This window comes from Martes martes (genome assembly GCF_963455335.1).
Source record: "Martes martes genome assembly, chromosome: 4".
NCBI lineage: Eukaryota > Metazoa > Chordata > Mammalia > Carnivora > Mustelidae > Martes > Martes martes.
In genome coordinates this window covers 175,606,893-175,633,539 of record NC_137891.1, presented here as the reverse complement: position 1 = coordinate 175,633,539, position 26,647 = coordinate 175,606,893, and the positions used below count along the sequence as shown (strand labels likewise).

Here is a 26,647-nt window from a genome sequence, read left to right as displayed (position 1 = left end):
AGGCCTGCCCGGCTCCTGCCTGAGTTTCCAACCCTGAGGAATCCACGTAGCCACTGAGTGTTGCCCTCCTCCCCTGCTTCCAAAATGCAGGGGCCCCAAATGAGGGATCTACACAGAGTCAGGAATGCTGGCCGGAGGGAGTCTGGCACTTCTTAGAGCACAGGGCACTGGAGAATGTCGAGGATTACTCAGGAAAGTCTGGGGAGCCAGTTTGCCCTAATCAGCAAACATTTACTGAGCACCTACTAAGTGCTAGCCCTTGGCTGGGGGGTTATTTCCAACAGCCTGTACAGATGGGCTCTTTTCTGCAATTTTTTTTTTTAAAGATTGTATTTATTTATGAAAGAAAGAGCGAAAGAGAGCACACATGAGTGAGAAGGAGCATGAGCAAGGGGGAGGGGCAGAGGGGAGAGGCAGACTCCCTGCTGAGCAGGGAGCTGGGCGCCAGGACCCCAGGACCCCAGGATCCCAGGACCATGACCTGAGCTGAAGGCAGACACTTAAGTGACTGAGCCACTCAGGTGCCCTACAATTTTTTTTTTTTTTTTTTTTTGAGCGAGAGAGAGAGCATGTGGGGAGGGGAGGGGTAGGGAGAGGGAGAGAGAGAATCTCAAGCAGGCTACATACGCTCAGCAAGGAGCCTGATGCAGTGTTCCATCTCGCCATACTGAGATCATCACCTGAGCCGCCATCAAGAGTCCGACGCTTGGGGCGTCTGAGTGGCCCAGATGGTTAGGGGTCTGCCCTCCGCTCAGGTCGTGATCCCGGGTCCTGGGATGGAAACCCACATCCAGCTCTCTGCTCAGCGGGGGTCTGCTTCTCCCTCTGCCTCTGCCTGCCACTCCGCCTGCTTGTGCTCTCTCTCTCTCTCACAAATAAATACATAAAATCTTAAAAAAAAAAAAAAAGAGTCCAACGCTTAATCAACTGAGCCACCCAGGCGCCCCTTTTCTGCAAATTAATGTGAATTAAGTTCACTGATTCACTGCCAGGCACTGTGCTGCATTATTCTTCATGGAGGTGATCCCAGACATGGCTCTAATCATGGCTCTATTTCCAAAATATACCCTGATCCCACCCATGTCCCTCCATTTCCACTCCACCGTCCAGGCCCCACCTACTTTGTCCAGTGACCAAAATAGCTCCAGCTGGCCCCCCTCGGTCTGACCCCATAATCCCCCACAGTCAGCAGTGCCCAGAAAGAGATTTTCTTTGAAAGTGGAAATGAGATCCTAGGTCCTTGCCCTACTTATTCGCCTGCCCCTGCCTCGTGGCTTTTCCCTTATATTTAGAATAAAGGGCCGAGTCTTTTTTTATCAGACCTGCTAAAAGATCCTACAGGGTCTGGCCTCTTCCCCACCTCTTTCTCTTTTTGTCTAAGTCTCTCTTTCTCTCTCAATTTGGATTTCAGGTAATAGAATTGGATCAGTCATAATCCTCAGTCTATGACATACTCTCATCACGGTTTCAGATATCATTAGGCTACTCACAGGCTACTTTTATTTAGTTAGACATACAATTATTTTAAATAATATGTTAGTGCGTCTAACACAGGACACAGATGAAACTTGAGAGCATTGTGTTAAATGAAAGATACCCGGAAACGAAAGATACAGATTGTATGCTTCAGTTTTCACGTAGATTCTAGAAAAGGTGAGACCAAAGAGACAGAAGGCAAGACCACTGGTTGCCAGGGGCCAGCCGAGGGGGTGGGAGAGAGAGCAACTAGGCGGGAGGGAAATTTTGGGGTCATGAGAATGTTCTATATTAGTTGTAGGGGTGATTTCATAGCTGTATATGTTTGCTAAAACTTACTAATTTCACAGTCGAAACTGTTGAACTGTATTGCATGAAAGTTAACCTTCAAGAGAGCCAAAACAAAACAGAAACAACCAAAGCAAAGCTGGAGTTCCTCACATCTAAACTCTCCTCCTCATGCCCACCTCAAGCTTGAGTCAGCCGTTATCTAGAACTCTAGGCTCCTCACACCTTTGCTTTGCCTTTTTCTATAGTTTGATTCACCCGATATTTGCATTCTTTAAAATGTATCTTCTTAATTTCAGTCGTTTTAAACTCTGTAATGGGGACGCCTGGGTGGCTCAGTCAGTTAAGCAGCTGTCTTCGGCTCAGGTCATGATCCCAGCCTGGGACTGAGTTCCACATGAGGCTGCCTGCTCAGAGGGGAACCTGCTGCTCCCCCTGCTTGTGTTCTCTCTCTGTCTCTCTCTCTCTCTCTGACAAATAAGTAAATAAAATCTTAAAAAAAAAATAAACCCATAATGGGGGTATTAAATAGCATCTAACCTCCTGGGACTATATATTTTTTCTTCTTAATAGAGATTCCTAGAAATTGTCTGCATGGCGGCACGTCACTGCTATTCGGTCTTTTTGACTGCTGACTAATATTCCACCCTGAGACTGTCCTGCATATATTCATCCATTCACTGTGATGGACATTTGAGTTGTTTCTAGGATTTTCCTATTGAGGGTTGAAGACAGGGCTGGGAACACTCTTGCGTACGTTTCCAGGGGCACATGTGCAGGATTTTCTCTGGGGTCTATACCTGGGAGTGGAAGTGCCAGGTCACCTGAGAATTCAGCTTTAGTAATTGTTTCTTCTTTGACCTCATCCCCTACCACTCCACTTTCTCTGCTCTGCCTCCTCCATACTGACCTCCCTCTCCTTGAACAGGACCAGTGGTCTCCTTGACCATTCCGGCCTCCAGACCTTGACACTTCTGTCCTCCCTACCTGGAGTGCTTTTCCTTCAGGGATTCCCACCACTGACTTTTACTTACCCATTAAGAGTGGATCAGACAATACCCCCTTCAGCCAGAACTTCTCTCTCGGTGGTCCCCCACCTACATGTGTTACCCCATTCCCACCCCAGCCCCCCACATTTCATTCTCCTTGGAACACCCACCACCACAATTAGATATGACCTTTACTTTTGCTGATTTGTCATTGTCTCCTCTACTAGACTCAAGCTCTAGGGGCAACTGGGACCATGTCTTGTTCATGGCTCCTTCCCCTAGAACATTCTGATATGGAGAAAGCACTCAACACATTTTTTTTTTTTGGAGGTGGATACTAATATAGGTCCTGACTTAGAGAGGAGAAGACTGAGGTCTGGATGGGTTAAGCCATGTGCCCAAGGATGAGGAACCTGGAGGTGGCAGAGTTAGGATCGGAAGCCAGGTCTGACCAGTTCCAGAACCCATGTTCTTTCCCGGAAGAGGCTGGATTGCTCTCATGAGAACTTTCCTTCCCCCTCCCCTGTTATCAGCTGGCCATTCAGTGCCACCTGTGTAGCCACAGGTTGGAGGGAACCTTGGGTCTTGCTGCTGGCTGTCACTCTCCCATGTGCAGCAGGTGGGGGCCATGGCCTTGGACCATGAGAGAGCTGGCATTCCACCACCTATTCTAGGAATGGGGCCCAGTCTGCCCCCCTCCATCTGCTTTCTGCTCTATATTAGAGCCCCAGGTTATGTGTGTCTTTCCTATCATCTCAAAACTCATGATGCTCCGGCTGCTGCCAGTAGAAACATTGAGTTTAGAATAGAATCAAACTTAAGTTGTTATCAAAATAGACTGTTACAGATACAAACTATTACATGTAAGCCTCATGATAACCACAAAATAAAGACCTACAGTAAATATACAAAAGATAAAAAGAAAGGAATGTAAGATATTACTAAAAAAATTAATTAAACAACAAAGGAAGAAAGGAACAAGAGGAACTATGAAAGCAGCTACAAAACAACTAACAAATGGCAATAAGGTCATACCTAGCAATAATTACTTTAAATGTAAATAGACTAAATTCTCCAGTCAAAAGACATAGAATGGATGAATGGGTATATGCTATATGCTGCCTATAAGAGACCCATGTTAGATGTAAGGACACTCATGGACTAAAAGTAAAGGGATGGAAAAAGATATTCCTTGCCAATGGAAACTGAGAGAAAGCTGGAGTAGCTATGTTTACATCAGACAAAATAGACTTCGAAACAGAGTATAGAAAAAAAAAACAACAAAGAGTGTAAGAACAGACAAGGAAGAGCATTACATAATGATAAAGAGGCCAACCCAACAAGAGAATATAACATCTGTAAACATGAATCATCCAATATAGGTGCACCTAAGTATATAAAGCAAATATAAACAGACATAAAGGGAGAAATAGACGGCAATACAATAATAATAAGGGACTTCAGTACCCCACTTAGTTTAATGGATAAATCACGCATCCAGGCAGAAAATCAATAAGGAAATATTGACCTTAAATGACATGTTAGACCAGGTGGTCTTAACCAATATTTACAGAACGTTTCAACCAAAAACAACAGAATATGCATTCTCCTCAAGTACACATGGAACATAGATCATATGTTAAATCACAAGAAAGTTTTAATAAATTTAGAGGGATTGAGATTGTATCAAACATCTTTCCTGACCACAGTGGTATGAAACTAGAAATGAATTACAAGAATAAAACTGTTAAATTCACAAATATGTGAAGGTTAAACAACATGCTACTGAACAATCAACAGATTCATTCAAAGAAGAAAACAAAAAAGAAATAAAAAAATACTTTGAGACAGAGGAAAATAGAAATGGAACATACCAAAATTTGTGAGATGTAGCCAAAGCAGTTCAAAGAGGGACGTTCATAGTGATAAATTCCTACTTTAAGAAACAAGAGAAGTCTCGAACAACCTAGGTTTACACCTCAAAGGACTACAAAAAAGCAGAACAAATCAAGTCCAAAGCTAGTTGAAAGAAGGAAATAACAAAGATGAGAGCAGAAATAGAAATTTAAAGAGATAGAGATTTAGAGGACAATAGAAGAGATCAATGAAACTGAATCAGTTCTTTGAAAAGGTAAACAAAGTTGACAAACTTTTAGCTAGACTCACCAAGAGAAAAAGAGAAAGGACTCAAATAAATAAAATCAGAAATAAAAGAGGAGATGTTACAGCCGATACCACAGAAACACAGGACCCTAAGAGACTACCATAAACAATTATATGCCAACCAACGGACAACCTAGAAGAAATGGACAAAGTCACAAAAACATACTTACAACCTACCAAGACCAAATCATGATAAAATAGAAAATTTGAACAAATCAATTCCTACCAAGGAGATTGAATCAGTCATCAAAAACCTCCCAAAAAAACAAAGTCCAGGACCAAATGATGTTGTTGGCGAATTCTGCTAAACATTCAGAGAATCGATACCAATCCTTCTCAAGCTCTTCCAAAAAACAGAAGAGGGAGAAACTCTTCCAAACACATTTTATGAGGTTAGCATAACCTGATACCAAAACCAGACAGAGATGCCTAAAAAAAAAAAGAAAGAAAGAAAGAAAGAAAGAAAGAAAGAAAGAAAATTACAGGTCAGTGTCCTTGATGAACATCGATGCAAAAATCCTCAGCAAAATACTAGTAAGTTGAATTTAACAATACATTAAACTGACCATTCAGCATGATCAAATGTGATTTATTCCAGGGATGTGGTTCAGCATCCACAAATCAGTTAAAGCAATACACCAATTAATAAAATGAAGGGAAAAAATTGATCCTTCCAAAAATATCGATCATCTCAATAGATGCAGAAAAAGCAATTGACAAAAGTCAACATCCATTTATAATTAAAAACTCTCAACAAGGCTGGTATAGAGGAAACTTAACTCAACATTATAAGGGTCATATATGACAAGCCCACAGCTAACTCTGTGGTTATCATACTCAATGGTAAAAAGCTGAAAGCTTTTCCTCTAAGATCAGGAACAGTACAAGGATGTCCACTCTTAATCATTTTATTCAACATTGTATTGGAAGTCTTTGTTAGAGAAATCAGGCAAGAAATAAAAGGCATCCAAATTGGAAAGGAAGAAGTAAAACTGTCACTATTTTTAGGTAACATATTATATATAGAAAACTTTAAAGACTCTATCAAGAAACAAACTCCATGAAGTGGCCAGATGCAAAATTTGGACACAAAAATCTGTAAAGAAATTGCATTTCTTTACACTTATGAAAAAACTATCAGCAAGTAAAGTTAAGAAAACAACCCCATTTAAAATTGCATCAAAAAGAATGAAATACCTAAGAATAAATTTAACCAAGGAGGTGAAAGACCTGGATATTGAAAACTACAAGGTATTAATGAAAGAGATTGAAGAAGACACAAATAGATGGAAAGATGTTCTGTGCTCATAGAGTGGAAGAAATAATACTATTAGGATGTCCAGACTACTCAAAGCAATGTACAGATTGAACACAATCCCTATCAAAATGCCAATGGTATTTTTTGCAGAAACAGGATAAATAATCCTGAATCCCAATGAACATTTTAAAAGATGCTCAAACTCAGGTGCCTGGGTGGCTCAGTCGGTTAAGCATCTGCCTTTGGCTCAGGTCATGATCCCGGGGTCCTGCAACTGAGCCCTGCATCAGGCTCCCTGCTCAGCGGGGAGTCTGCTTCTCCCTCTTCCTTTCCCTGCCACCCCCCACCCCCGCCGCTTGTGCTCTCTCTCTCTGTCAAATAAATAAATAAAATCTTAAAAAAAAAAAAGATGCTCAATCTCGTTTGTGATAAATTAAATGCAAATTAAAATCACAATGAAACACCATTTCACACCTCACAGTTGGGCAAACAATTAAGAATGGCAATAAGAAAGTTGGCTCAGATGCGGGATAATAGAAACCATCATTCCCTCTTTTTTTTTTTTTTAAAGATTTTATTTATTTATTTGACAGACAGAGATCACAAGTAGGCAGAGAGGCAGGCAGAGAGAGAGGAGGAAGCAGGCTCCCTGGTGAGCAGAAAGCCCCATGCAGGGCTGGATCCCAGGACCCTGAGACCATGACCTGAGCCAAAGGCAGAGGCTTAACCCACTGAGCCACCCAGGCGCCCCCCATCATTCCCTCTTAATGAGACTATCGACTCTTTGTCATTACACGGTACAGTGGGATGATTGCATACCCTATGTTTCATTGATTTTTACCCAAGGCATAGAGTAGATACATGTGAACCACTTCCATAAAAGAAAAGAATGAGTAACACTCAAATATCCATTAGCAATAGATTGGATAGATTTTGGAATATTTGAAGTATGGACAACTAAATAGTAAAAATAAATCATTCGCATACATCAACATGGATGGATTTCAGAAATCAATAGTGAAAACAAAATAAAAGTGACATCACAAATGAATAATCACTATGTGATTCTACTCACAGAGAAGTCCAAAAAAGAAAACCAATAGGGGTGCCTGGGTGGCTCAGTGGGTTAAGCCTCTGCCTTCAGCTCAGGTCATGATCTCAGGGTTCTGGGATTGAGCCCCGCATCGGGCTTTCTGCTTAGGAGGGAGCCTACTTTCCCCTCTCTCTCTGCCTGCCTCTCTGCCTACTTGTGATCTCTGTCTGTCGAATAAATAAATTAAAAATCTTAAAAAAAAAAGAAAACCAATATATTAGGAATACGTATGTATGTGAAAATCTAATGAAAACAAGGAATGTCATAGGTTTGAGATACACAAAGGAATTATAATGTTCTATTTCTGAAGTTGGGTGGTGAAAATAAAGGTATTTATTTAACTATTATTTTTTAAACTACACACACACACACACACACACACACGAAGTAGTCTTTATTTCTTTTTATGGATTTGTCATTGTCTCCCTATAAAACCTAAGCTCGGGTGCCTGGGTGGCTCGGTCATTGGGCGTCTGTCTGCCTCTGGCTCAGGTCATGATCCCAGGGTCCTGGATCGAGCCCTGCATGAAGATCCCTGCTTAGTGGAAAACCTGCTTCTCCCTCTCCCACTCCCCCTCTTTGTGTTCCCTTTCTCGCTGTGTCTCTCTCTGTCAGATAAATAAAGAAATCATTAAAAAAAAAAAAGAAGAAAAGAAAAGAAACTCAAGCTCTAGGGGAACTGGGACCATGTCCTGTTCATGGCTCCTTCCCCTAGAACATTCTGATATGGAGAAAGCACTCACCAAAAAAAATTTTTTTGAGGAGGATACTAATAGAACTCCTGACTTAGAGATGAGAAACCTGAGGTCTGGACAGGTTAAGCCATGTCCCCAAGGATGAGGAGCCTGGAGGTGGCAGAGTTAGGATCGGAAGCTAGGTCCGACCAGTTCCAGAGCCCATGTTCTCTCCCGGAAGAGGCTGGCTTGCTCTGATGAGATCTCTCCTTCCCCCTCCCCTGTTATCAGCTGGCCATTCAGTGCCACCTGTGTAGCCACAGGTTGGAAGGAACCTTGGGTCTTGCTGTTGGCTGTCACTCTCCCACGTGCAGCAGGTGGGGGCCATGGCCTTGGACCATGAGAGAGCTGGCGTTCCACCACCTGTTCTGGGAATGGGGCCCAATCGGCCCCCCTCTGTCTGCTTTCTGCTCTATATTAGAGCCCCAGGTTATGTGTGTCTTTCCTATCGTCTCAAAACTCATGATGCTCCGGCTGCTGAGTTCCCTCCTATTTGTGGCCTTTGGTAAGACCCCAGCCTGTGCTGCACAGGGCCAGGAACCTTGAAATCTGTCACCTACTCTGAGTGCCACGAACCCAACACCTGGGTCCACAGGAGGGGATCTCAGTTTGCACCTGGGCATGATTGTGGGGGCTCGGCTCGGTGCTGGGGCAGGACAATGGAGGGGGAGCAGTGGATGGAACAGCTCAGGAGAAAGACTGGGCTACCCAAAGCACTGTGGTGGGACTCGTCATTGGGGCCAGTAAAGAAAGTCTAGTGTGAAGAGTTTGGGCTTTGTGGTTAGGCTGGGTTGGAATTTCTGTTCCTCTGCTTAACCCTCTAATGCTCCTCTCCCCCGCCCCCCCGCCCCCACTCCATATCATGTGGTCTAACCTTTTCCTAGTCTCTCCGCCATATTATATTCCAGCTCGAGGCCCCCTCCTCCAAGCAGCCTCTCTCGACTGACAGTAACAGTAATAGATGATGTTTATTGAGTGCTTACTACATGTCAGGGAATGCTAAAGATTTTTTCTTATATTATCTCTTGTAATCCTTGTAATCCTATAACTCTTATAATCATTTTCTTACATTATTCCTTGTTATGTAAGAGTGCTTACTATATGCCAGGAACGCTAAAGATTTTTTCTTATATTATCTCTTGTAACAGGTCCATGAGATCAGTACTATTATTATCCCCATTTTACAGATGGAGAAACTGACCCTTAGAGAAGTAGCCCAGGCTAGAAGTCCGGGCAGAGCTGTATTTTGAGTCCAGGCAATCTTATTCCAAAGCCACCACTTTTCATGATAATTATCTATCCCATCGCAAGGGCTCTCTGGGCACCAGGCACTGTTCTAAGTGCACTAGGCCCTTCAATCCTGCCATGGAAGGAGGTCACGTATCTATTCTAGCCTCGTGGAACTCTAGAAACCCCTGCTCTAGTCCAACACTGCGCATACATGGCTGCAGAGGTCCGCAGAGGGGAAAGAGCTCACGCTGGGTCACGCAGCCAGTGTGTGGCACATCTAGAACTGGGACCCAGGCCTCTTCTAAGTTTTGTGGGACTCTCTGGTTGATTGGATGTCTCCGCTCTCCCTTCCAGCCTCGGGCTGTGGCCGACCTTCCTACCAGCCCTCCGCCCGCGTTGTCAATGGTGAGGATGCGGTCCCCTACAGCTGGCCTTGGCAGGTAAGAGCAATACGGGCGGCATTGTTTCTCCGCATGGGCTCTGCCCCCTCTTCTGACCGCAAAGCATTCAGTCTTGGCCCCACTGCTTCACTTCCAGTATCCTCTCTAGCTTCAAGGCCAGGAGACTCTCGGACAGTCGACTTCACATGGAAGTCTTGTCCACCCAATCCGTAACCCTCCCCGGGCTGCTGGCAAGTCAGAAGTGGCATCTGGGGAGAAGGCAATGTTTATTTGGTGCACAGACAGTGGAATTTCAGACACCGTGTTTAGGGAGGGAGGTTTTGGGGTAGACATTTCTAGATTCTTCGAATTATACAACAAGGCTACAAGGTCTAAGAGCACTAAAGGAACGGAGGGCTTTATAGAGGTTGGTGGGGCACAAGGGGCTGGCTAGACCCCCTGCGCCGACACAGTAGCCACTAGCTACGTGTGTTTGTTGAACTTTAAATTAATTAAAATAAAATAATGTTATGGGGCCCCTGGGTGGCTCGGTTGTTGAGCGTCTGCCTTTGGCTCAGGTCGTGATTCCAGGATCCTGGGATGGAGCCCCGCATCGGGCTTCCTGCTCCATGGGGAGCCTGCTTCTCCCTCTCCCACTCCCTCTGCTTGTGTTCCCTCTCTCGCCGTGTCTCTCTCTGTCAAGTGAATAAATAAAATCTTTTAAAAAATTAAAATAAAATAATGTTAAAAATTCAGTTGCTCAGTGCTGGGCACATTTCAAATTCTCAGTAGCCACATATGGCTATTGGCTACCATATTGAACAGCCAAGATATAGAACATTTCCATTGTCACAGAAAGTTCTCGTGGGGGGTGCCTGGCTGGTTTAGTTGGTGAAGGATCTGCGTTGGTTTCAGGTCATGATCCCAGGGTCCTGGGATCGAGTCCCACATTGGGCTCCTTGCTCAGCGGGGAGTCTTCTCCCTCTGCCCCTCCCCACCTGCTTATGCTTGCTCTCTCTCTCTCTCTCAAAAATAAATGAACAAAATCTTGGGGGAAAAAAAAAAGAAAGTTCTATTGGATGGCACTGGTCTACAGCAGGGGTCAGCTAACTTGTGCTGTAAAGGACCAGAGAGTAAATATTTTAGTTTTTGTTAACCTTATGGTTTCTATTGCAATGAGTTAACTTTGCCATGGTAGTGTGAAAGCAGCCATAGATGATGTAGTCGTGAGGTGGAACACTGCACATTTCTAGAGGATGTCATTCTGCATGAACGGTGCCCTCTAGAGTTGTATAGTGCACAACCAATACAGCTGTGAATATCAGCCCTCACTGGGGGTCCAGACCACTTAGGCTCCTCCCTCCCTTGCCACCAGGTCTCCCTGCAGTACAAGAAGGATGGAACCTTCCACCACACCTGTGGCGGCAGCCTTATTGCCCCTGACTGGGTCATGACTGCAGGCCATTGCGTCTCGTAAGTTCTTTTGCTTGTCCCTGTCTCCACGTTAGAACCAGAAGGGCTGGGGTAGTGGGGGACTGTGGGCCCAGACTGACCTGACTTCTACTGGCAGGAGCTCCTTGACCTACCAGGTGGTGTTGGGCGAGTACAACCGGGCTGAGGATGAGGGCCCCGAACAGGTGATCCCCATCAATGCTGGGGACCTCTTCGTGCACCCACTCTGGAACCCCAACTGCGTAGCCTGTGGGTGAGTGAATGCTTCGGCCTAGGACCCAGAAGTTACTGGCCCCCCTGCCCTGCTGTGACCCAAAGATGATTCTGAGGAGACTCCCAGGGACAGCGGGGCTGGGTCCAGCAGCCTGGGCCCTGGTCTCACACACTGAGGGTCAGAGCCAGGAGAGATTTTAAGGACCATCTACATCAAACCTCTCTCCTTATGGAAGGACAGCAGGGCCTCCGGAAGGGCCAGGAACTCTCCCAAGTGCACTTGGCTAGTTGACTTGAACCCAGGATACCTCTGGCATCCCCTTTCCCAAATCCGAGGATTCCTCCATTCAACCAACATTCGCCCAGTGCATCCTGGGTTCCTGGCCCAGTGGGCAAAGGGAGGAGAAACGGACTGAGAGGCTCTAGAACAAGTCACTAAGGGGCTTGGGCAAGGCAATGCCCTTCTGGAGTCTCAATTATACCATATGTCAAGGGTGACCTTCTGGGCTTCCTGGGTGGTTTGAAGGTCAAGGAGGTGATCACTGGGTGAGAACACTAAGCTCCTCAATCAGGTGCAAAATCACGTGTCTGGGTGGCTCCGCACTTTTCTGATGAGGGTCAGAGAAGGGCGCAGAACCCCTGCAAGTGCAAGGCAGGAGAGACGGGCCATGATGATCATGACCTTAACCCATCTTCACGGGACTCCTGGGCTAGGTGGAGAGGAAAGGGGACCTTTCTCAGGCCCCACCCAGACCCACTGCGTCAGGAACCCTGGGGTGGAGCACAGCAAACCTGTGACCTCCATGATCCTGACACAGTTGAAGTGTGCAAACCTCAGTGTAGGAGCTGAGGACAGCTCGGAAGGCCAAGGGTCAGCATGGCTGCAAGGGAGAGGGAGGTTGCTCAACCCTAAAAACACATGCGATTCGGAGGGAAGGGAGCAGTGAGGACACCCCAGAGGTGAACTCTCTGTAGCAAAGGCTGGAAGGTGGGGCTTGGTCTGGCTGGAGGACTAGGCTCCCCTGTCTCTTTCTGACTCCTTTCTCCTCGCCAGCAATGACATCGCCCTCATCAAGCTCTCACGCAGCGCTCAGCTGGGAGATGCCGTCCAGCTCGCCTGCCTCCCACCCGCCGGGGACATCTTGCCCAACGGGGCGCCCTGCTACATCAGCGGCTGGGGCCGCCTCTACAGTGCGTGCTGACCCCCCCTGCCGGCCTCAGGGACCGTGGGCAGGAAGACAGGGCCTGGGGCTGGGGCTGGGGGGTTGACTAACCAGGATGGGTTTTTGCACTTGCCTCCCATTCCTCCTCCAGGAGCACCTTCTCGCTCCATCCGCCCAAACACCAGTGTGTTCGATTGGGCATTTTGTAGTGTCTCCTACGTGCCAGGTGTTGGTGGACAAAGCAGGCAGGACCCTCTGGTGGGAGGAGAGTCCCCATCAGCCTAGAAGAGTTGCTTTCCCCAAGCCCCCACCCCACTCTGAGGCTCCCAGCCCGGCACCCCCATGCCATCCCAGTGAGCACCATGTCTCCCACAGCTGGTGGGCCGCTCCCAGACAAGCTGCAGCAGGCCTTGCTGCCCGTGGTGGACTACGAGCACTGCTCCAAACTGGACTGGTGGGGCAGCTCCGTGAAGAAGAGCATGGTGTGCGCCGGTGGGGACATCCTCTCTGGGTGCAACGTGAGTCAGCTCGGAGGGCAGGGCCCTGGGAAACCTCTGCCATCTGCCTGGGAGGCAGACAAGCCATCCTACCTGCGTGCCCCACTCAGTCTCTGGACCAGGCAGCACTCTGAGGGAGTCAGTGTGGTCCAGACACACTGGCCTGACCTCTGGCTTCTAGTCCCAGCTCATACTGACTTGACTTGGGGCAACTCCACCAGGTCCTCGGGCTTCCCCTGAAGCCCAGCAAGGGACTTTGACACCAGGATCTTCCAAGTCACCTTCAACTCCATGGTCCTGAAGTTATGATAAAGCAGTAATATTGCTGCAATAGAAGTCAGGAGGATTAATAATAGGATAACTGACTAGTAATAACGGAAACTACCATGAATCCATGGCTTCCTCTCTGCTAGGGACTGCTCTAGGATCATATATTTATTATCTCACAAGATCCTGTAGGACAGGTCTTAGTCCCCATCCCAAACAAGCCAATGGGGCTTAGAGAGGTCAAATCACCCAGGGAGTTCCCAAAACCCCCACCGCCAGAACCAATTCCTTCCATCTCAGACATGGCTCAGCTCCCCACCGCTCTCTGACCATTCTAGGGTGACTCTGGGGGACCCCTCAACTGCCCCGCAGCAGATGGCTCCTGGCAGGTCCACGGGGTGACCAGCTTTGTGTCTGCCTTCGGCTGCAACACCATCAAGAAGCCCACAGTGTTCACACGAGTCTCAGCTTTCAGTGACTGGATCGAGGAGGTGAGCGGGCTAGGGCAGGTGGGAGGCCCCCATGCTGGGCTGGGTGAGAACAGCAGGTCCTGAGGGGGAGCTGAAAGGATCCCAGAAGGTCAGGAGCGGAGGGGCCCTCGGACACATTTCAGAGGGCTTTGGGGATGTTTTCTGCTATGGTGTGGCCCCAACCACTTCAGTGGCTTCTGGATGGAACTTTGAACTACGGCGGAACTGCTTTATTTTCCTTATTTTAACAAGTGTTTATGAAATGTCTTCTTTGGTCCAGGTCTTTCCCTGTCCTGAAAGATAGAGTGATGTGTCAAAGGGCTGCCTTGTGGGAAGGAGATGATTAAATGAGCAATAATCATGAAATGTGGGGCGAGCAGTGACTGGGATGCTCAGGCCCCACTGAAAGTGTTAATCTTATCTGGGAACAAATGGTCAGGGACAGTTAACATAGTTCACAGGAATAGCCACCATTTATAAACTACGTAAACCTCCTTAATAGTTTCATCAACGACCCCTGTGAGATGAGTACTCTGATTATATCCCATTATACAGAGGAGGAAACTAAGGCTCAGAGAGGTCGAGTCACTCTCCCAGCGTTACACAGCTGAAGAGTCACATGGCTGGAAATCAAACTCAGTTCCATATGACTTCAGAATTTGCTCCTAACCAGACGATTCTGGCTCTCCCCACTTTTTCTAGGTCATGTCAAGCCACTAGAACCAGGGCTCGGTGGCAGTGCTGATCCACATTCTTTGTAAAAAATAAAGATCTCTCAGAAAACCCCAACATGTGTCTCTTCTTTCTTTGACTCACCTGTTCCCTTCCAGGCTATTCATAAAAACTGAGATCTGATATGTAAGAGGTGAGACCAGATTCAACCCTCTCATGAGAATGAGAAAAACATGGGGCTCTGAGAGCGGAGAGGAGTTGCTATCAAGTCACCAACTGTCCCCGTTTGCCTGGGACTGGGGGAGTGCCCAGGACACAGAACTTGCGGTGGTGAAAGCAGGAGAGTCCCAAGAAGTTGGTCATTCTATATAGCCACATACCACCTTTGGCTTTTCAAGGCAGGCATAAAAGCATAGAGTCTGCACACAAACTGACCTTGTCAGCCCCTTGGGAGGCTCGTGGTGGAGTGCAAGGGCCATGTGTTTTCTGCTTCCATTGATGGGCTAGGGAAGTGGGGCTGGGGTTGTTCATTCATTCATTCATTCATTCATTCAACAAGCATTCATTCCCTGTTCCGGACATGGGCTCAGAGGGGGAGAGAGACATGGTTGCTGCCCTGAAACAGCTCATTATTCAGATGGAATTGAGCATATCAGGGTCATTCATGAAACATTCACGAGGCACCTGCTTTGTGCCAAGTTTAGGGCTGGGAGTACAGATGTGAGGAAAACAATGTTGGGAGCCCCAGCTGCGGCCAGGAGCAGACACACACTCAGAAGCCCACATAAATGCCTCAAACATGGTTGGAGAGCCCACTGCGATGGTGTTGAGGTCCAAAGGATTGTTGCCCTACAAGCCAAGAGCAACATAAAAACAACTGAATTCCTTTACTCGTGTTCCTCCTGGGTACCGTGAAAGCAAACATGAGCCCAGCAAGAATATATGTTTATAATTTTTAAAAGATTTTACTTACTTATTTGACAGAGAGAGAGAGAGAAAGAGAGAGAGACCACGAACAAGGGAAGCAGCAGGCAGAGGGAGAGGGAGAAGTAGGTTCTCCGCTGAGCGGGGAGACCAATGCAGGACTCGATCCCACGAACTTGGGACCGTGACCTCAGCTGAAAGCAGACCCCCAACTGACCGAGCCACCCAGGCGCCCCACGTTTATAATTTTTAATATTACTCTTGCCCCATTGCCCTCCTCCTAAAAAATATACTTCTAGTTTTAAAAAGTTTAAAAGAGGGGCGCCTGGGTGGCTCAGTGGGTTAAAGCCTCTGCCTTCGGCTCAGGTCATGATCCTGGGGTCCTGGGATCGAGCCCCTCATCGGGCTCTCTGCTCAGCGGGAAGCCTGTTTCCTCCTCCCTCTCTCTGCCTGCCTCTCTGCCTGCTTGTGATCTCTGTCTGTCAGATAAATAAATAAAATCTTTAAAAAATAAATAAATAAAAAGTTTAAAAGATACAGCATTGAGACTAACATAGGAAACACCCATGTAGCCTCCCTCCAGCATTAACAAAGTCCATGTTTTTGCTTCATGTTTTCTAAAAGAGGAACTACATTACTAAAGTGGAGGCCGCTTTGTACCCAGAGGACATCATCGTGGCTGTGGGGTTGTTTACCCAACAGCACTGGTTTTCCTTTGGAGCACGGAGCAGGATCCTTCTTGCCTGCCCTCCATCTCGTGAAGGCAGGTTTGGCCCCATGGCTCTCTCTGGCCAAGGTGAAGATTTGAGAGGTGGGACGGTTTGCAGAGCTCTCTTTTGCTCTGCCATGGCAAGGGGTGGCTACAGGTCAGCCTGGTCGCAGAGTCAGGAGACAGGGAGGACAGCCTCTAATGCCCCCTGATTGACACGTAGCACAGCAACAAATAAACTGTTGTTACAGGCCACTAAGTTTTGGGGTGCTTGTTACAGTGACGTCAACCTAACTTATCCTTACTAATGAAATGAATTGTGCATTTATCTTCACACTCCATGCTGTTATATAGTTGTTTTTTTTAAGTTTGTTCTTAAGTATTTTATTGTTTTTTTAAATTATCTTTATTAACATATAATGTATTATTTGCCGCAGGGGTACAGATATATGAATGGTCAGGCTTACACCTTTCCCAGCACTCACCACAGCACATACCCTCCCTAATGTCCATAACCCAACCACCCTGTCCCTACTCCTCCACCCCCCCCAACAACCCTCAGTCTGTTTTGTAAGATTAAGAGTCTCTTATGGTTTGTCTCCCTCCCGATCCCAGCTTGTTTCGTTTTTCCTTCCCTACCCCCAACAACGCCCCAGCCCTGCCTTTCAAATTCCTCATAGCAGAGAGATCATATGATAATTGTCTTCTCTGATTGACTTATTTCGCTAAGGATAATACCCTCTAGTTCCATCCACGTCACTGCAAATGGCAAGATTTCATTTCTTTTGACGGCTGTATAGTATTCCATTGTATGTATATACCATATCTTCTTTATCCATTCATCTGTGGATGGACTTCTAGGTTCTTTCCGTAGTTTTGCTATTGTGGACCTTGCTGCTATAAACATTCGGGTGCACGTGACCCTTTGGATCACTACATTTGTATCTTTAGGGTAGATACCCAGTAGTGTGATTGCTGGGTCGTAGGGTAGCTCTATTTTCAACTTTTTGAAGAACCTCCATGCTGTTTTCCAGAGTGGTTGTGCCAGCTTGCATTCCCACTCTATTATACAGTTTTAAAATCACATATGTAATATCTATAAACAATGTATTACATTGTTTTGGTTTTCAAAAGTACATGCATGGTGGGACTCAGTGGGTTAAGCTTCTGCCTTCGATTCAGGTCGTGAACTCAGGGTCCTGGGATCAAGCCCCAAAGTGGGCTCCCTGCTCAGCAGAGAGTCTGCTTCTCCCTCTTCCTCTGCTTCTCCCCCTCCTCGTGCTCTCTCTCTCTCAAATAAATAAATAAAATCCTTTTTTTAAAAAGTACACGCACATCTTCATGCTGTATGTATAATTCCGTGACCTGGTTCTTTCATCCAGCGTTGTGTCTTGAGGTCTCTCCATGCTACTTTATAGATCTCTAGCTCACGGCTGCTAGTTTTGAACACTCTGCTATTACACAACACTATTTACTTATCCTTCTCCCCCTACAGATGGACATTCACGGCAGGGCCAATTTTTTTTTGTGATTACAGATAGTGCCTCAGCGAATGTCCTTGGACATATCTCCAGGTACAAATGTGTGAGAATTTCTCTAGGGTAGATTCCAAGAAATGGGTGGGAGGCTGTGCTCATTTTCAACTTCACCAATTGCCAAGTTGTTCTCCAAAGTGATTATATCAACAATACTTCATAAAATTTCTTTCTTCTTTTCCCAACCACGGTCCCCACGTATTACAACTGCCTCCCCACTTTTCTGCATCTTCACTCCTGAACGCTCCCCCACAGAAACACTCTTCCAGCCCGTACCCCCCCACTCCAGCTCCTACAAAAGCCCAAGAACTGGTCTGGCAAGGCCTGAGTGAGGTCAAGGGAGGACCTGAGTCAAGCAGAGCAGAGACAAGGGTGCGGGGGAAGGATGTGAGAATTTCTGGAACCAGCACGAGGTCATCATTCATGTTGAGTCAGAGGGATTTTGCCAGGTGACACGTAACAGGTGTTTTCAGGCCACTACTTCTTCCCAATGGGTCAGAGAAGGACCCTTGGGCAGTTTCCCCTTGGACAGTTTATTTTAGAATAAAGGGCAGTCAGACCTGTAAAATTCCACCCTGTGGAGCTCCTGAGGGCCTCCCACCCAGCCTCAGAGGGAGGCTAACTGCTGACACCCTCCTTGTGGATGGGCAACAGGGAGTTAGGAAATCTTGCCTTAAAGTGTCAATAACTTGATCAATAATTCAGTGTTCTTGGGGCGCCTGGGTGGCTCAGTGGGTTACAGCCTCTGCCTTCGGCTCAGGTCATGATCTCAGGGTCCTGGGATCGCTCGGTGGGGAGCCTGCTTCCCCCTCTCTCTGCCTGCCTCTCTGCCTACTTGTGATCTCTGTTTGTCAAATAAATAAATAAAATCTTAAAAAAATAATTCAGTGTTCTCTTTTTAATCTCCAAGTCTTGATGATTCAAATCCTTTAAAAACCATATAGTTAATACTTTAATTTTTTTAAATATATTTTTTAAAGATTTTATTTATTTGTTTGACAGACAGAGATCACAAGTAGGCAGAGAGGCAGGCAGAGAGAGAGGGGGAAGCAGGCCCCTGCTGAGCAGAGAGCCCAATGCGGGGCTCGATCCCAGGACCCTGAGATCATGACCCGAGCCGAAGGCAGAGGCTCAACCCACTGAGCCACCCAGGTGCCCCAATAATTTAATTTTTTATAAAAATATTTATTTGGGAGAGAGAGAGAGACAAAGAGAGCACAAGCATGGGAAGGGGCAGAGGGACAGGGAGAAGCAGACTCCTCACTGTGAACGGAGGGCTCGATCCCAGGACACCAGGACCATGACCCGAGTCAAAGGCAGACGTTTAACCCACTGAGCCACTGAGGCACCCCAATAATTTAATTTTTTAAGTAATGATTAGAGCATCAGTGCCAACAACTTATTTTAGTTTTCTAAATCATGAAGAAAATCTCCATTTCTAAAAAGCACAATGTCAACACTTTATTTTTTTTTTAAGATTTTATTTATTTATTTGACAGAGAGAGATCACAAGTAGGCAGAGAGGCAGGCAGAGGGAGAGGGGAAGCAGGCTCCCCGCTGAGTAGAGAGCCCCTCCCGGGACTCGACTCCAGGACCCTGGGATCATGACCTGAGCTGAAGGCAGAGGCTTTAACCCACTGAGCCACCCAGGCGCCCCTCAATACTTTTTTTATTATGTCTTGCAGCACTCAGAAATATACTACTCATGTGGGGTTTTGTTTGTTTGTTTAAAGATTTTATTTATTTATTTGTCAGGGAGAGACAGAGAGCACAAGCAGAGGGAGCAGCAGGCAGAGGGAGAAGCAGGCCCCCACAGAGCAGGGGGAGCCCGATGTGGGACTCGATCCCAGGAACCTGAGCCAAAGGCCATTGCTTAACCAATTGATCCGTCCAGGTGCCCTCGATAAACATTTATCCGGCCTGTGCTCAGTTTTAGGCGTCAGAGACATGATGATGGGATAGTCACAGGTTTTGGTCCTGTGGCCAATTCTTCGAGTGGGTGAGATAGAAAATAAACAGATAATAACAATCCAGAGCAACAGGCTATGAAGGGACTGCTGGATGCCTTTAGAAGGGGGGGGGGGGCAGCAAAGGCTGCTCAAGAGAGGCTCCATTTGAACTGGAACCTGGATGAGCAGATGTCAGGAAAGGGTACCACGAGCAGAGATCACCAAAGAGGTGAAGATGAGCTCCTTGGGTTTGCAAAGTAACTAGAAGGCCAGCGGCCTGGAGCAGAGTGAGTGAATTACGGTGGGGAAAGATGAGGCATGTGAGGGCAAAGCACAAAGCTTCCATTTTTATCCTGAACGCTGTGATAACCTTACATGGAGCCGCAACATATACACTTTTCGTATACATTCATAAACCTTTAAAATTGGAGTTGCTCTGGGACCTAAAGCACCCCCACCCCACTCCAGCAGTCTTCTGAAGCATTCCTAAGGAACCTAAGAATTGGAATGGGGGTGGGGGGAGGGCACTTAGAGGTCCTTAATGTAGTCCAACGCTCTCACTTTATAGATGGGGAAACCAAGGCTGAGAGGAGGTGAAATATGGAAACTGCCCTGTAGGAGTGAGTGGGGTAAGGGCCACAGTCACTAGTGAAGGTAGGACTAAGGGCACAGGAAGGAGCTCTGGTTATTCAACCATCAGCTGGAGTATCTGGCAATCTAGAGGTTTACTGACCTGAAGTGGCAGTGTAGACAAAAGGCACATCCTCTTCCCCAGGGACATTGGCTGGGGGTGAGGTGGGGTGGAGTTGGGGGTGTGGGAGGTTACCTGGAGGGTAGGGAGGGTTTGGGGATAAGGGTTGTGATAACCCAGCAGGGGTTTTGGAAGTGCCCCTCTAATTTCTTAGCCTGTCCCATTTGGATAGGGCAAATGGGTGGAGAGATAGGGACAGGCGCTCAGGTGGCCTACTTAACAGCCCAGTCCCTTCCCCTTCAAGGTTGAGCAAGGACATGGGAGGGCTGTCTCCGTTAGCATCTTTGCACTTCCTCTCACAGGCTGTGCTATCTTAACATGTGTGCTTCCGACTCAAATCCCGGCTAAACCCAGACGCAAACCAGCGAAGTGTGACTTCTAATCTTCAGTTCTTAACCATCAGCAACTGGAAAGTTAAGTCTTGGGGACGAGGCACACAGGGCTAAGCCCGAGCCTTCCATACACAGGACAGACAGACGGGCAAATCCACGCGGACACATGCCCACTTCTGTCTGCGTACAGACTTCTGTCTGTGCCCACTGCCTCCCATGAAGTGATTCCACCGGGCGCCACACAGCACTACTGCTTCCAAACAGCAGCCACCCAGCCCTCTATTCTGGTTTCTTCCCTCTGGGTGGTGCAAAGGCTCAAGGGTGTAACCTCAGGGTGGGGCGCTGAGTCAGCTGCTGGCGGCCCACTGGAGTGTCCCAATTTCCCGCTTCGACCTCTTTCTACCTCGCGGCTGCAAACTGCGGTTTAAAAAAATCCGAGAACTTCGCCTAAGCGGAGAAGCTACCTAGGCGTTACCAAAAGCTCCGCACGGTAGGAAGAACTGAGACTGAGGAAGGCCCAAAGCCCACCACGGGTTAAAACCACGGAGCCGCAGAGTACCGCCGAGGCCTAGAGAGGCCGCGCCCCTCCACCCTGTTTCCCTCCCCTTCACTTCCAACTTCCGGGCGGGGCGCCACTTCCGGTTCCGGCGGCTGGCTACAAAGCTTTGCGCTGGGTAGGTGGTTTCCTTTTCTCGGAGTCGGTTTCGGGCTTCGAGTCGGCTTTGGAGGAGCCCCCGCCCCCCTTCCCCCCACCCTCCGAGGTGGCACCTGCGCAGGTGAACGCCCCCTCCCTCCTTCCCTCCATCCCTCCCGACCGCCTCTCTTTTCCGGGCGCACGGTCTGTTGGGAGTGGGGGGCCGCGGCGGCGGTCGGCCTCGGAGCCGAGAAGCTCTGCTCGGGGACTCTGCAGGCCTCTCGAGCTAGCGTGGCATTGGAGCTCGCTTCAGCTCGGGAGGAGGAGGTCCTGGTCTGAACCCCCAGAAGTCTTTTTCCGGTCGGACCTAGACCCTCCGAGCCGCGCCCATGTGGTGGGAGGAGCCCGGCTCAGCTCCCCGCCTAGACGCCGGGAAATTTCTACTCAGCGGGGTGGTCCCACTTCCTGGTCTTGTGACCTTGGGCAAATCCCCTGTCGTTAGGCCTTAGTTTGGTTACGTGTGAGTGGAAGTGACAGTAACTGTCCTGGGTTATGGGGAGGATAGGATGAGGGGGAAGCTTCCGCGGGGTGTCTGGCGGGTAAAACTCAAATAGCATCGGCTGCTGCTGTTAATAGAGACAGCTGGGGCAGTAGAGAGCCTATCGGGAGTTTAGAGTGGCTGGGAGGATCACGTAGCCGAATGTAAATTGCTCAGCGCAGTGTCAGCTAGGAAGTAAGTGCTCAGTAAGTCCGCATTATTAACGGATGAGGGTGAGCATTGTGTCTGGTCATTGATCTTCAAAAACTGATAGGATTTATAAGCTAGGTAAATCGTGGAGTTAGTCCATGTTTCAAATCCAGCCTTGAGAACTGGCCTCCTGACAACTGAGACTATTTTAGAAGTCGGGTTGTAAAGACCTCTGGGGCTGGGAGCTTAGAAGTATTAATAAAAGGGTGTTTTCCTAAGTGTGTTACGGGTTTTTCCCTCAGAAGGGTTTTGGGCTGGTGGAGAATGTTTGCTTCCTTTTGAATTAGGAAAGTAATACATAGTTGCAGCTAAAAAGAAAGCAATATAGAAAGATACTGAATGGAAAATGTTTCTTCTGTCCCTGTCCCTCAAAAGTAAATACAGTTGAAGGTAGTGTTTGTGATAGATGGGGTCATCTGTGCTTGTGTATGTAATTTTAATTTCCCCAGGTGGGATCATAGTGTCGGGTGGTGATGTGTTACGGACGCCTGTCTGTATCAGCACTCACAGGGCGAGTTCATGCTTCTTAAGATTGCCCTTATTCCGCTGAATGGCCGAATTATTTCCCTGTTGATGGTCACTTAGGTTGTTCCCAGGATTTTGCTGTCTCACATTTCATTCAACCTTTCCTTGACTAAATATTTCCTTTTTTTTCCAAGGCACCCTTGAGTTATGGGGTTGTTTTGCTTTGGGCGTCGTCATGCTAGGTTAGTGACAGCTTACTTTTGGGGAAGAGAATATGCTGTTGATAGAGCAAAACCCCCGTAGTATGAAAAGAATAAGTGTGTTCTAGGAATATCTAAACGGCAGGGCCTGGAATCAATTTAGGTTTTCTAGAAAATGGGTGATGAAACATTTGAAGAAGAGGTGACTAGGATCTGAGAACTAGTTAATGCAAGGCAGCTGGTCAGTGTTGGTGATTGTTGGCCTCTGTCGGTTGTTACCCAGAAAACAGATTTGAGACAGTCTCTGAGTCCGGAGAGATTTTAAATGTCAACACTCCTGCTTCGTGGACTAGGGAGGAATTAGATCTTGGGGGAGGGCGTTTGTTAATGAAAAAAAGAGATGACGTTTGAAAACTGACCACATCATAGGAGTCGTACTCTTTGATTAGACATACCCTGATGTGGAAATTAATTTAGTCATTTCTGTACCGTCACTTGAAGTCTCTCTCTCTCTCCCTCTTTTTTGATAACATAGATTGTGGTTTTCCTATACATAACCTTTCTCTTGGACTGGGGCCCTTACCCAAATGAAACAAAGCCTTTTTTTCCTAGCATTTTACATGTATTTAGTGTGCCCCCTCCTCCCCTGCCCCACTCCAGCTGGTTTGCTGATCTTAGCACTGACAATCATCCGAAGTTGGACATGTATTCTACTAGAATTCTGACTAGTTCAGTTTTCCATATACTGATCAGAGGAACTTAGAGATTTTATTTGTTTAAGAGAGGGAGAGAAAGAGCATGCATGCGTGCATACAAGAGCCCATACCTGTGAGCACAGGGAGGGACTGAGAGAGAAAGAGAGGGAGAAGCTCCAGCAGAATCCCTGCTGAACATGGAGAGCATGACCTCCTGCTGAAATCCCAGAGTCAGGCTTCAACCAACTGAGCCACCCGGGTGGCCCTGATGAGCTGATTAGAGGAACTTAGGATCTTGATCTTAACATAGAGGCTTTTCTATTCCTTCCTTTCCTTTTTCTGAAGAGGGGATTTACGTTTAGCCCTGATGGTTAGCTCCTAAAGTACTTTTTATTTTATTTATTTTTAAAGATTTCATTTATTTGAGAGAGTGAGTGAGCAAGTGAGCAGGAGCATGAGGTGGGGGGAGGGGGAGAGGGAGAAGCATGTGCCCCACCGAGCAGGGAGCCTGACCTGGGGCTTGATCCCAGGACCCTGAGATCATGACCTGAGCCCAAGGCAGATGCTTAACTGGCTGAGCCACCCAGGTGCCCCCTAAAGTACTTTTTAACACTTGTTATTCTTTCATCATAAAAGAGATTGGGGGGGGGGGTCAGAAAAGACAGCAGAGTAGATGTCAGTGAAGAGACCTTTATCTCTTACGTTTTCAGTAGTTCCTCATAACTTGCTTTTGGACATGCACAACTCCATAAAAGACATTGGTGGAAGCAAACACCTGTGATTTTAAAGATTCTCCCTCCTATAAATCATGTAAATGCATAGTTTTTTTTTAACATAATGTAAAATACTTTGTAATGCAGGGAAAATGAATGAAATATTCTTTAGAAGATTCTCTGGTTCGTGAGGCCAGCATTCTTCGTTCTCTCTGCTTTGAGAATCTACATTCTTCATTTTGGTAAACTACTGCCACGTTTTTCTCAATTGTGACAATTGATCCAGAGGAGACAAAAATCGAATTTCTAGTAGCTTTATTAAGAAATACTGTTAAGATTGGAAAGCTGATGGAACTTGGGTCTGGAACAGATCCACGAGATCAAGGTGGTTTTAACAGTCTCTGGTCTGTTTTTGCTGAGCCTGTCTTTTCTCTGCATTTAGGAGTCTTCGAGCTCTTTTTCCAGAGTTCCAGAATGGAGACTGAAGGGTACCTAGAGGCACAAAGAAATAGAGAAATCCAGAATGATAAAATGAGGTCACCATCAAATGAGATGATGGCTGAGGAGCCAGAAGTTGTCCTAATACCAGCTCCCCAGGTCCAGGGTCCACGAGAGCCTTCTGGGCTTCCACAAGAGAGCCTTGATGAAGACTCTCTCGAAGACCTTGAGACCATGCCACGAAGGAATCCTCGCAACGCGGCAGCCTCCAGGCAGAGGTTCCGGAAATTCCGCTATGAAGATGGAGCTGGGCCCAGGGATGTCCTCAGACATCTCCAGGAGCTTGCTGGACAGTGGCTGAGACCCGATATTCACACAAAGGAGCAGATTGTGGAGATGCTGGTACAGGAGCAGTTCCAGGCTGTCCTGCCCGAGGAGCTCAGAGCTCGGGCCCAGAGATGTCAGCCTGGGGTCAGAATCACTGGCTAAATCCTGCCACACGGTTCTTGCTCAGCCTACACGTGAGAAGTAACCAAACGATCTCTTTGTTGCAGGAGCCAACAACAGTCATGGAGAAATGTGAACCTCGGGGTTTTTTTGTTTTTGTTTTTTTTCTTTCGGCTTGCCTTTGACTAGTTGTAATAAGAACCCATCAGAACCCGTGTTTGGACCTTTCTCCATCGGAGGCAGCTCTAATTCCTGGGACTGAGCTCCAGAAAGAGCTTCTGTTAGGACCCTCCTGTTAGGACAATCAGCCTGTTGCTTGTTCTTGCTCTGCTGAATGCCTCCTTTTTTGCACTTTCTGACATGCTTTAATATATTGTTATGTATCCAAAGAGGTAATTGCTTCAACTTTCAGAATTCTTGATTCTCGCTGTGGCGGCATGAATGGAAGCTTCTGTAACCCCACCAGTAACTCATCTTAGATGTCCTTGAACTATTAAAAGTTTAGTCCTTAATCACAATGTCCTGTGGTGATTTACCAGTTTAGCTTTGACTCAGCATTTGAGAAAGTGGAGATAATTATCAGGAGTAGATGTGAGCTAGAGATAAGACAGGAGCAGGTCAGCCCTTTGTGTGCAGTCAGAATTTAAATTCCAACTGAGAAGGGGATAACTCTCTGAGGTGAGTAACTCTTAGATCTGTTTGATTTGCCCTCCCCTTTTCCATGGCCTGTGTTCCACAGCTTGTCGCCCCCACAAGAGAACTCCTAAAGCTATCTGACCATTCTCTGCTGCTCCTGAAACAGGTCACCCTGTTTTCTATGCGTGGAGACCTGTGCTTTGGTTGACGGCTGAGAAAGCAGTCCGTAGCTGTGGTTGCGTCAGGCAGAGAGTAAACAGCAGCTGCTTTTCCTCAGTGTGACCCAGTCTTGAGGAACCTTTCCGCCTCTCTGGCCTGGCTGTTGGATTTATACATTTGCTCCTGTAATCAACTTGCTGCCAGTTCAGAAACTAATCTTTGGGAGAGGGACTGGTTAGCTCCAAGCTGGAACTCGTGTTTTTTCTGCTGGTGTGTTAATACTTCCTGTGCCTTCCAGACTGGTCTAGATGCTAGGACACAAATACAAAACCCAGTATGAAGAAGAAATGTATAGTTTTTGAAGAGAGGAAGATGTTGAGCTCTATGGGTAGGATCATTAGTAAAACTAGTCTTCCCTTTTTTTTTTTTTTTTAAGATTTTGTTTATTTGAGAGAAAGCATGTGCAGGGGTAAAGGCAGTGGGAGAGGGAGCAGGACAAGCAGACCTTCCCCCCTGCTGAGCACAGAGCCTGATGTAGGGCTCAATCCCAGGACCCTGAGATCCTGACCTGAGCCAACGTCAGACATTTGACTGAGCCACCCAGGCACTCCAAAAACACATTTCCTATTTAAACACACACACTCTCTCTCTCTCTCTCTCTCTCTCTCTCAAAGCAGAGGAGAGAGGAAATAGCCAAGTTAGGGAAGTGAGATTTTTTTTTAAAGATTTTATTTATTTGTTTGATAGAGATCACAAGTAGGCAGAGAGGGAGGCAGAGAGAAGGGGAAGCAGGCTCCCTGCTCAGCAGAGAGCCTGATGTATGGAGCTTGATTCCCAGACCCTGAGACCATGACCTGAGCCGAAGGCAGAGGCTTTGACCCACTGAGCCACCTAGGCGCCCCGGGAAGTGAGATTTTAATTGGACTTGCGTGGGAGATGACAGAATCCCACCTTGAGAGAAAGTGTG

General features: G+C 47.1%; 1 protein-coding gene and 1 long non-coding RNA gene across 2 annotated transcripts; both read left to right on the top strand.

Moving 5' to 3' along the window:
• Positions 1–8,463: 8,463 nt before the first annotated feature.
• Positions 8,464–14,393, top strand: LOC308341862 (proproteinase E; the record flags this gene model as incomplete). The annotated part of the gene is made up of 8 exons (XM_080801907.1): positions 8,464–8,506; positions 9,586–9,671; positions 10,987–11,084; positions 11,182–11,316; positions 12,331–12,467; positions 12,815–12,957; positions 13,542–13,694; positions 14,376–14,393. 8 exons carry the CDS (start codon positions 8,464–8,466, stop codon positions 14,391–14,393), a joined length of 813 nt encoding a protein of 270 aa, XP_080658033.1.
• A 6,796-nt stretch (positions 14,394–21,189) lies between these two features.
• Positions 21,190–25,397, top strand: LOC308342342. Its single transcript, XR_013966775.1, has 2 exons — positions 21,190–21,321; positions 24,443–25,397. It is a non-coding gene; the product is annotated as an uncharacterized lncRNA (long non-coding RNA).
• Positions 25,398–26,647: the final 1,250 nt, after the last annotated feature.